At 44.9% G+C, this 10,903-nt stretch overlaps 1 protein-coding gene across 1 annotated transcript; it reads left to right on the top strand.

Moving 5' to 3' along the window:
• Nucleotides 1-6,709: 6,709 nt before the first annotated feature.
• Nucleotides 6,710-10,431, top strand: CXCR4 (C-X-C motif chemokine receptor 4). The gene is made up of 2 exons (XM_066345985.1): nucleotides 6,710-6,827; nucleotides 8,854-10,431. The coding sequence occupies exons 1-2, from the start codon at nucleotides 6,786-6,788 to the stop codon at nucleotides 9,898-9,900; spliced, it is 1,089 nt and encodes a 362-aa protein (XP_066202082.1). The 5' UTR covers nucleotides 6,710-6,785; the 3' UTR covers nucleotides 9,901-10,431.
• The last annotated feature ends 472 nt before the right edge of the window (nucleotides 10,432-10,903 follow it).

Below are 10,903 nucleotides of genomic sequence, written 5' to 3'. Positions count from 1 at the left end.
TGCTCTCAAACTTGCTAATGGAAGAAAGAGGCCCTTTATTAGACTCACCCTCATGGCTTGGAAAGGGTGGGCTTTGCTTTAGTCTCAGAAATGTTTTGGCTGTCGCTCTGGTTGACTTCCTCTCTTGACATCTTATCCAGATAAGTTGTAGCTAATTTTTAGACCCAATGGCTGAAAAATAGGTAGTCATGTGCCTAGGGAAAAGGACAGTCTGTTACCAAGTATGCTCAACAGCACATGGCTCCTTCCTGAGTAATAGTCTGCCCATCCCTGGGAGTGTTCAGAGGTGGGACCACCCTGTGTGCTGGAGAAGGCACTCCTCAGAATAGAGACCAAATGGGTTCAAAGATTTCTTCCAACCCTGAATCTGAGTCGCCGTAACTTCAGAAGGATGCTTTTAAGGCACATATGAGAAGGTTTAATACTTTTTTTTCCTTTTCCATCCCCATCACTTATGTCTTTCTTCTACCCCACAATTAGGACATTTCACACTTTATTTAAGGACACTTAGCTCACTTTTGAGGATAATGGTAGAGAAAGCCATTTGCCTGGTTAATCAAAACCCTCCATTGACAAGAAAACATTTCAGCAGCTCAGATATGTATGAGTCTATATTAATAATAGGTAATGTTTAGTGAGCACTTACCATGTGCCCAACACAGAGCCAACGACTTCATGCACTATCATATTTAAATCCTTCCAATAATCCCAAAAGTGAAATGCTATTATTATCAGTATATTACAGCTAAAAAAAATTTTTTTAAAAAACAGACTTAGAGATATGCTTGCCCAGGATCCAGAGTGATAAATTTTGTTCTGGGAAACTGGCTTTCAGTAAATAAATAAATAAGCCCTGATTTGAAATTTCCATGATGTAGATATTTTCACCGTGATTGAGTTTAAACTACCAACGCGATGTTTCTGAATATGGAGTTGGAAGAAATGTGTACAGTCAGCACTCAAGAGCCTGTACGAGCTAGCTCCAAAGTCCCATGCTCTAAACCACTTAGTCATACTGCTCAGCTAGAGATCCCCCTTCTACAGTAGATTTTCCTGTTTTAAGAGAACAGGCAAGGATGTCCCTCTTCCTGCAGGATGCTGTCCTACAACAGTTGAAAGAAATAACAGCCCAGCACTCACGCATCAAGACAGCCAAGAACACGGAGAGCCTGAGTTGAGGGAAGATGACAGAGCCACAGGGAGGTTGAGGCAATTCTCTTGAGGGTCCTAAATATTAACATGAGTACAGTTGGGAGGCACGAGAGGAGTATCGACTTAGGAAATCCAAAGTGATTATTTTAGTATGGAGTGATGGACAAGTTATGGTGCTGAAGCACCCCAAAAGTATTCTGAGGCCATTTGATGGCTATTTCCACTGCTGCCCTTATGTGTTCCATCCTTCCAAGTAGCCCAACTCCCCAATCTTCCTTTTGATTCCTAGTGCCAACTCCTTAGGCCAGTGTAAACTGGAAGCTTATAGAGTTTTGTTTGTTTGCTTGCTTGTTTGTTTTGAATCAACACTTTAAATTTGAGAAATTTTTCATGAAAAAAATCAGGGCTCTCAGCTTCTCTGTTAAAATTGGAAGATTGGACCCAAATTCTCACATAGTGCTATCAAGGGTAGTGACTACCCCTTTTAAGCAGAGCATGCATCCTCCAGTTCTCCACAGTCCCCACCATTCCCCATTGTCTTATTCATTTACAACATCTTCAGGTTTTTAGTTTGTCATCTGTGCCATAGACCTATAACTAGCTCAAAAAGCAAAATCATGGCTTGAGATTTAGAAAATTGTTCATGCTAGAACACTAGTACTAAATGGGTTCCCCTACTTACACAAATACACACACACATACACACACACACACACACACACACACAATTGCCACTCTGTCCTTCTGCTAATATAAAACTCTTGGTAGAATGATGTTAACAAAATCTCATAGTCCTTAGGTGGTCAGATCACCACATTTTTGGGAGCACTATGATTCTGCCATGGGATGTGTAGTTCTTTTTAGAAAGCAGACCGTCCACAGGGCCCTAGGCACTTCCTCTTGTTATATAGCAGCTTGAGGTCACTGCCAATAAATTACTAGTTTAAGGGAAACAATGACAAGCCTATTCCATGGAGAACACAGTTTGCTTACTCAATTATTTCCTAAAGTCATGCCATCTTTCCCAGCTTGACAACATAATTTCTGAAGCCACAGCACCGAGTCTGTTCGTTATTGTTCATCAGATCCGCAAAGCCACATTTGCAAAGCCACACCACACCTACCGTAGGAGCACAGTAATCTTTGGGAGAAATGCATCCTTCTGGCAGTGGAATTAGTCAAGTAATAATTGCATTGTTAATTAAGTGGCTGCTTTGTTAAAGCGACTTATCAGGATGACTCTAAACTGACTGTATGTGTTCACCAGTCTAGCTTTCTTCTATGTATAAGAAATTTTGTTGACTGCTACACTGATCACTGATGATCTCATTTTAGTGAAGTCAGATCTTTTAGAAATTCAAGCTATGACAGATTTAGGTACCCAGAAAACCAGTAATGATTTCCCAAATTTGGTATATAGCTGCAAGATGGAAGACTTAGGTTAATTTTCTACTCATTTTCACTTGTCAGTGTTGGAGACAGAAGAAATCGAAGCAGGAGGGAATAGGGGGTGGTGTGCCATTTCTCTCACTTAATGCCAGCTTGGAAATAGTTGACATTTGATAGCATTGTCTCTGAGTTTTGTAGCCCTTTACTAGAATTACATGCCCATTGGGAAATAGCCTCCTTTTTTCCTAATCAGTTGGGAATACATTAATTTTGTCCCTTTGAGTATCCCCTACTGCCACTAAGGAAGTTTTTTCCCCTCTTTCAGAAACAAAACTAAACATTTTTCTTTTAAGAAACAGGGAAGTGGACAGGGGACTTGGAACATTCAGCAGGCCTTTAATGCATCTGGCTCCTGCCATCTACCATTGGGAGGAAGTCTGTCCCTAATCTTTCTCCTCAACTGGCTTTGAGCCTATCTGGGGACAGAGTACAGGTTTCTGTCATACACACATGTACACACGTTCACACACAAATCAACCAGCTGCAGAGCGAGCAACAGGAGGTGGCAGATTGCTTGCCACTGTGTCACTAGATTTGTAAGCATTCCCTCCAAACTATGGCCAAGGCTAGTTATTTCCTGGGCTAAAGCCAGCATGAGAACTTGGCAACCCTGCCAAAGCCTTGACAGCCCCTAAGCCTTGCTCTGTTGCCAAAGCCACACAACAAAGTCATTAATTCGTTAAATAAATGTTCAATAAAGGATTAAAGAGCCCATTATTTTTTCATCAGTGAGCTACCTGCATATTAGATATATGAGCATTCATTCACTTTAAGAAACCTAGAATATTTGGGGAAAAGGACAAAAACATATTATTTTTAAAAAATGAATAAGAGATGCGACTCAAAATAGCATTTAAGTAAATGCCAAATTACCTTTCAGAGGAGGGAGCTTTCAATGGCTGAATCACAGCAGCCAGAGAAAGAAGACAGACTGGGTGCAGTCCCTCACTGTGTGATCCCAGCCAAGCTCCTCACCTCTCTGTGCCTCAGTGTCCTTATCCAAAGAGTAGAGATGCAGAGTTGTTGAGGATGAGGTCAGCTACACATTACAAAACTCAATGAACATGTCACTGTTTTTTGTTTTGTTTTGTTTTGTTTTGTTTTGTTCTCAAGAATATCACAAAGTATTTGAAAAAGATGGTAGGACCGGTTCAGGAGGAAATAAAGGAAGAGTGTTCCCTGGAAAGAGGGAAAGAGGACTATTACGGAAAATGGCATCATTATTCAGTGAATACTTTAGAAAGTAGAAAGATATGAGAAGAGAGGCATTCTATTTTCTTTTTAAATTATTTATCAACTCTTTCTGAACATGAAAATGTTTCGTATCTACTATAGAAAATTTAAAAAGCACAGAAAAACACAAGAAAGGAAGTAAAAATCAAATATAATTTTGCACCCAGTGAAAACTCCTATAAACATTTTGGTTTTCCTTCCAATCTTTTTCTCACACATATATTAACATAACAGATCACATAATATGCACAGTTTTGAATTTGGCTTTTTGCACCTGTTTCACAAGCACTCCCTCATGTCATTAAAAATTCTTCTTCACAATCAATGGCCACATGGAATTCCACATACAGATGTATCAAAATCTTCTCAACTATTCCACTAGCAGTGGATACTTGGGGCTGTCTGGACATTTCACTATTATAAATAATGTTTCCAGGAATACTTTTGTGGTATAAATTCAGTTTCCTTAGGATAAATTTCTGTAGGTGGAATTACTGTTCTAAGGTTCCTGCTGAATATAAAGTGCTTTCCAGGAAGAATGTCCAAATCCATGTTGCCACCAGTCACAGGGAGAGAGAGACAGCTGGTCTATCAAATCTTTTTGAAAATTCTTTACCTAATTTGATAGTTACCAAATAGCATTTCATTGTTCTTCTAATTATCTGCTTCTTTTTAAAAGGATCTAAGGAGACTTTTGCTAAAGGAAGGAGCTTTCTTTAGTCTACAATCAAAAATTTATTGTACAAATCATTTTACTCCTGATTCATCCTCTCTCCTGTTTTGGGGTGGGCTTGAGATTGTCTTTCAGATTTAAGCAATTGTGAAGAGAAAGAAGACTTTGAGATACAATGCAGCCAACATACTGGGTCAAACTTTGATTCTGCTACCAACAAGCTTCGTGAAAATCAAGTCATGGAGCCTGACCAGGCAGTGGTGCAGTGGATAGAGCCTCTACCTTGAACGCTGAGGACACAGGTATGAAACCCCCAAGGTCATCAGCTTGAGCCGGGGTTCCAGGGTTGAATGTGGTATCATAGACATGCCTCCATGGTCGCTGGCTTGAGCAAGGGGTCACTGGCTCTGCTTGGCAGCCCTCCCTCTCAAGGCACATATGAGAAAGCAATCAATGAACAACTCAAGTGTCACAACTATGAGTTGATGCTTTTCATCTCTCTCCCTTCCTGTCTGTCTGTCCCTGCCTCTCTTCCTCTCTCTTGCTATAAAAAAAAAAAATGAAATCATAGAAGCTGTTTGAAATTCTGGCCCTTCAATAGATAGGATGCCTGTCCTACCTAGTTTATGAAAATGTGAAAATCCTGATGTTTTACTAATGATTTAATAAAAGTAAAAGTGATTTTGAAATTTTGTAAATACTACATAATGTAATATTATGATTGATTTTTTATGTCATTACTGTGCCCTAAATTGGCAGTTTCTAAGAATCCCACCTCCTAAATATCACCTTTCAGTAGAGAAGAACCTTCACCGACAAAAATTAGAGACCCGCACAAAAGAGGAAAATTATGGTCTGTAGAGAAAAAGTTCCCAGTCTCCGCACTACCTCTGAAGCACCTCCGTACTGAAAAGTTTTATCTGGAAGAAAACGAGAGGTGGCGTCTAGGGCAGTCTGGAAAGTCCTCTTCTCGGCACGTCCGGGGGTGAGGAGTCCGGGGTCCGCCTCGCAGAGCGATCACCGGTGGCCGGCTAACGGCCGCACCTTGGTCTCTGCTGTCATTCCTGCGGTCACAGCTCCAGCAGGCGCAGTTTGGGGGCCCCGACCCTCACTCCCTCCCCGGCCCCATCCAGACTCCGCGAGAGCGGGGAAGTGGCACGAGGCTGGAAAGCACTGTCTGGGCGCCCGCTGCAAACCTCAGCCGGTCTGGGACTCCTTTAAACGTCGAGTTCCGATCCCCACTGACCCCCGCCATGGTCCGTAGCTTCAGAGACTCGTGAAAGAAGCCGGATGCGGAGTCCGCAGAGCTGGGTTCCAGCCCAGCTACAAATCCCGGTCCAGCTCCGGCGTTTCATCTCTGAGGACCTGCTTCCTGTTTCATCTGCATGGGAGCCTTGCGATCTGTTACAAAAAAGTACTACTTCTTTTATAATAAAGCACACCCATATCACAATTTCCCTCCAAAATTATGCCAAATCATTCTCTCTCTCTTCTGAAAGTGTTTCCCGATTGTCTACACCCGCCCCTGGTACCGTTGCTGTGTGTAGAAGTATAGTTATACATATACAGTTTTGCCCTGAAAAAAGGACCTTTACTCATTTTATTTTCTGAATGGACATCTGCTGTTAGAGGGAATGAAGTCAGCAGCTGGACCCACTACAAGCATTGCCGCCTGCTGGTTGGGTGACTCTAGCAAGTCACCGCCTCTCTGGGCCTCAGTGTCTCCATTTGTAGCATTCTCGGGTCTAGAATTTCATCCACGTGAGCAAAAAAAGGATGAGCCACTTGTCTGGGCGCCCGCTGCAAACCTCAGCCGGTCTGGGACTCCTTTAAACGTCGAGTTCCGATCCCCACTGACCCCGCCATGGTCGGGGGTGACAGAGATGAGTCGGTCACCCGCGCTTCCCACCTCGCTCCAGGCCCATTCTGCTTTCCCAAGTTGGGGAATGCCTCCGGGATGCCCTCCCCAACTGGCGACTCCCGAGGTGACAGCGATCAAACAGAAGCAGCTCAGGGGCTTCGAAGGCTTACCCCCACAGGGCTGCCCGCATTCTTACCCCTCGCCGCTCGCTTGCGGGCTCCGGGGCTTAACCACCCCTCTTCCCCCACCCGTACCCCGCCTTTCTCCTCCCCGCCCCGCCCGCCCACCCGCGCAGCGCATGCGCCGCCCGGCGAGCGTGTGTTTATAAAGTCCAGCTTCGGCCAGAAAACTTCATTTTGTTGGCTGTGGCGCAGGTTTCAAAGGGAACTGGAGAACTTGGATGCTCCGGTAGCCACAATGGCTGGAGAGCAAGCGGTTACCCTGGATGGCGGGTTACATGTAAGTCCAATTTCAACCTGCTTTTTTTAAAAATATACAAACATATGAACTTAGAACGCAACCCCTCTCGGAGCCGTTGAAAATGTCCAGAGCATTGGAAGTGCCAGTATCCGGGAGAAGGGGCATGGAAAGGAGTTTTCATTGGCATGCCTACTTGGGGATAAGGGGTAGAATTGGAATGTTTTTCTCTGTAAACAAAGGAGGAAAGATTAGAACGACTGTTTTGGTGGCTGCATGTGTATCTCCCTTGAGTCCTGCGGCGCGCTTGCACGCTGTTTGCAAACAACAGTCTCTGCTCCAGTGCAGGGAAGGCGTGCGCGCTGTCCCGGGACTCAGACCTTGGGTGTCTCACTGAAATTTGAATTTAGAGCTGGAGCACGGCGCTCCAGGACTGAGTTCCCAGAGGGAGACTGCGGTCCCCGGTAAACCTCGGGCAAAGACACCTGGAAACTACTCTTGCCTTTGGGCGCCAGACGGAGCTGTGCTAGCACCGGGTCCGAGGGAAAGGCGGGCAGACCCACGCGCTACTCGCCTCAGGAGTCTAGAGTGTTGGCCGCAGTTGGGAGGTGGCTGGGAGCAGTCCGCGCGCCTTGGGATTGCGGGCGAGACCTCGAGTGCGCCCGAAGTGCCGCGCGTGGGTCCTGGGGTTTAGGAGTTTGGGAGAGTTCAGAGGTCGAAGGAGCATAAGCAGCCCCAGCGCAGCAGCACTCCACCCCGCGGTGTGCGCGGCGAGGACGGAAGGGTGGAGCGAGGGTCTGGGAGTGCACCTGCGCTGCTGGCCGCCGCAGCGCAGACGGGCAGGTGCAAGTGGGAAGACCGTTTGGCTCTCACCGAGCCCAGTTGCGCCGTTTTAACCGTCGGTGGTTTCCTGGAGGCTTTTGAAACACCCCTTAGTAGTGAGGCTTTTCATTTCCCTCTGGGCGCGCGATTCAAAGGCGCTAGCCGCGGAGCCGCCCAGTCTCTCCTTGCACCCGGTCGAGCTGAGCCCCGCGCGTGGCGGGGCGGAATCCCGGAGCCGCTGCCCGCAGGCTGCAGCGTCGGGCTGGTGGGCAGCAGCCGCCGGACCCTCAGAGCTGGACCATCCGACCCCAGCGCGTTCTCCGCCTGGAGGCGTCCAGCTGCAGAGCTAAGACCCCATTCATTAACTGAATCAGTGGTGCAGTGGAAAGCGACCCAGGAGAGTGAGGAAATGAAACTTGGGGCTAGGACCACGGGTGCAGACCCCGTGACCTTCCCCTCCTAGGGAAATGCTGTGCTCCCTAATGTTCCAAACGGGCAAAGTGATAAATGTGGGTAAGACTAAAAAGAGCATTCCCTGAGAAGCCAGCCAGGGGGACGAGCGGAGATGTACTCACTTCTGACTCCCCCACCCTTTGCTTTAAGGTTGCAGTCTCCTTCCCTAGTACACGTTGGTTGAAGTACAGAATTGTTTGTGTTTAGACAAGCGAGTAACGTGGGAAAAACAAAGCTTTGTGTACTAGAATAAAAGAGTCTTTAAGGTCTCCTTTTCCACCCCTCCTACCCCCCACGCTCCTTCCTCTCCTCTTCATTGTCCTGGCAAATCTTCATGCAGATAGTTAACCCAAGCTCCTCTGAATCCACCCCTGCTACCCCCACCCCCACCCCCCACCACCGTGCTGCCTAAGAGTGGCCTCTGTTTTGTTTTGGGTTTTTTCCTCTTAGGGTTTTTTGTTTTGTTTCTTTCTTAACTCTGGTAGGAGGGGCAGAAGAGTTAGCAAAGATGTAACTTTGAAACCTTCCATAACTTTGCATCCTTTTGTTCTAAATAATTTTGTAATTGACTCTACCAAAGAGGGATATAATGAAGTGACTATGGGAGAAGGTTGGGAGGAAGGTCACAGAATTCTAGAATAATTCTGTTGTGCTCTTCCCCCAGTATTTCAGTAGAATTTCATGAAGAAAGCTGGGCTCAGTTGGGTCTCATACAGAAATACATATTTTTTTGAACTTGGGGAATGGCTGCTGAACTTGAAAGTGAATGTCTATTCCCTTGCTTCTTTTGCAGTACCTACAATTTAACTTCTCAGACGATGGCATGGGCTCAGGCGACTACGACTCCATAAAGGAACCCTGCTTCCGGGAGGAAAATGCCCATTTCAACCGGATCTTTCTGCCCACTATCTACTCCATCATCTTTGTGACCGGCATAGTGGGCAATGGATTGGTCATCCTAGTTATGGGTTACCAGAAGAAACTGAGAAGTATGACGGACAAGTACAGACTGCACCTGTCAGTGGCAGACCTTCTATTTGTCCTCACACTTCCCTTCTGGGCAGTTGATGCTGCCCAGGAGGAATGGTACTTTGGAAAGTTCCTGTGCAAGGCTATCCATGTTATCTACAAAGTCAACCTCTACAGCAGTGTCCTCATCCTGGCCTTCATCAGCCTGGACCGGTACCTGGCCATTGTCCACGCCACCAACAGTCAAAGGCCAAGGAAGCTGTTGGCTGAAAAGGTGGTCTATGTTGGCGTATGGTTACCTGCTCTCCTGTTGGCTATTCCTGATTTCATCTTTGCCAAAGTTAATGTTGTGGATGACAAGTATTTGTGTGACTGTTTATACCCCAGTGGCTTGTGGGAGGGGGTGTTCCATTTTCAGCATATCATAGTTGGTTTTATCCTGCCGGGTATCGTCATCCTATCCTGCTATTGCATTATCATTTCCAAACTGTCCCATTCCAAGGGCTACCAGAAACGCAAGGCTCTCAAGACCACAGTTATTCTCATCCTGACTTTTTTTGCCTGCTGGCTACCCTACTACGTTGGCCTCAGCATCGACTCTTTCATCCTTCTAAAAATCATCAAGCAAGGATGTGAATTTGAGAACACCATGCACAAGTGGATTTCCATCACCGAGGCCCTTGCCTTTTTCCACTGTTGCCTGAATCCCATCCTCTATGCCTTCCTTGGAGCCAAATTTAAAACCTCTGCCCAGCACGCACTCACCTCTGTGAGCAGAGGGTCCAGCCTCAAGATCCTCTCCAAGGGAAAGCGGGGTGGACATTCTTCTGTTTCAACTGAATCCGAGTCTTCAAGTTTTCACTCCAGCTAACACTGATATAAAAGACTTTTATGCATTACAGGACTTTTTTTTAAGTTACACATTTTTTCAGATATAAAAGACTGACCAATACTGTACAGTTTTTATTGACTGGATTTTTTTCTTGTGTTTAGTTTTTGTAAGGTTTAATTGACTTATTTATATATTTTTGTTTCATGTTGATGAGTGTCTAGGCAGGACCTGTGGCCAAGTTCTTTGTTGCTATATGTCTGATTGTAGGACTGTAGAAAAGAGAACTAAACATTCCAGGATGTGTAGTGAATCACTTAAGCTAGAAATGTTCTTCAGCTGTTTGTGTATAAATAATCTCTCCATTCCAGTGGAACGTTTTATTTTCCTGTTCTTTAATTGTTTGGTTACACTATGTGATTTTTGCTGTAGAAGTTGACACTTAGAATCAAAACCTGAAGTGGTATAGAAATGCTGGGGGGGAGGGTTCATTTTTCAAGAATGGGTTGACTTTTGCACAAATAATGTACAGTCTTGTATTAAGTTGTTAATAAAAGTACATGAAAAACTTAGTGTTATGTTCTGATATCTGTGGGTATTCCTTTAGCTGGCAGGAGTCAAAAATAACAATAATAGGCCTGCCTCATCCTGTCCAAGGTATAGCAGTTACAATATTTTACTTAACCCTAGTCACAACTCTTATGATAGGATCTGGTTCTATTATTACTTGCACATAATAGAGCAGGAAACCAAAGCACAGAAAGCCAAAGTGATTTCGTCAGAGACATTTGGTCAGCATGGGCAATATTTCAAACCAAATAAGATAACTTTAAAATCTGAAGTCTTAACCACTTTTAACACATAGAAATTTAGAAATGTCCAGCCAGAACCTATCCTATGAAAGATAATCTTTCTGAAGGATAAATGTACATAAAGAGGAAAGGGTATACAATACCGTGTTAGATTTTACTATTACTATTCCTTACGTAGTCCAGGTCTGTGCCAGGCTTGGCATTGTATGTTTATTGTATACCTTCTCACCTTA

Source organism: Saccopteryx leptura, chromosome 7 (genome assembly GCF_036850995.1).
Source record: "Saccopteryx leptura isolate mSacLep1 chromosome 7, mSacLep1_pri_phased_curated, whole genome shotgun sequence".
NCBI lineage: Eukaryota > Metazoa > Chordata > Mammalia > Chiroptera > Emballonuridae > Saccopteryx > Saccopteryx leptura.
Note: the sequence above shows the minus strand (reverse complement) of the source record. Positions and strands in the feature narration are given on the sequence as shown.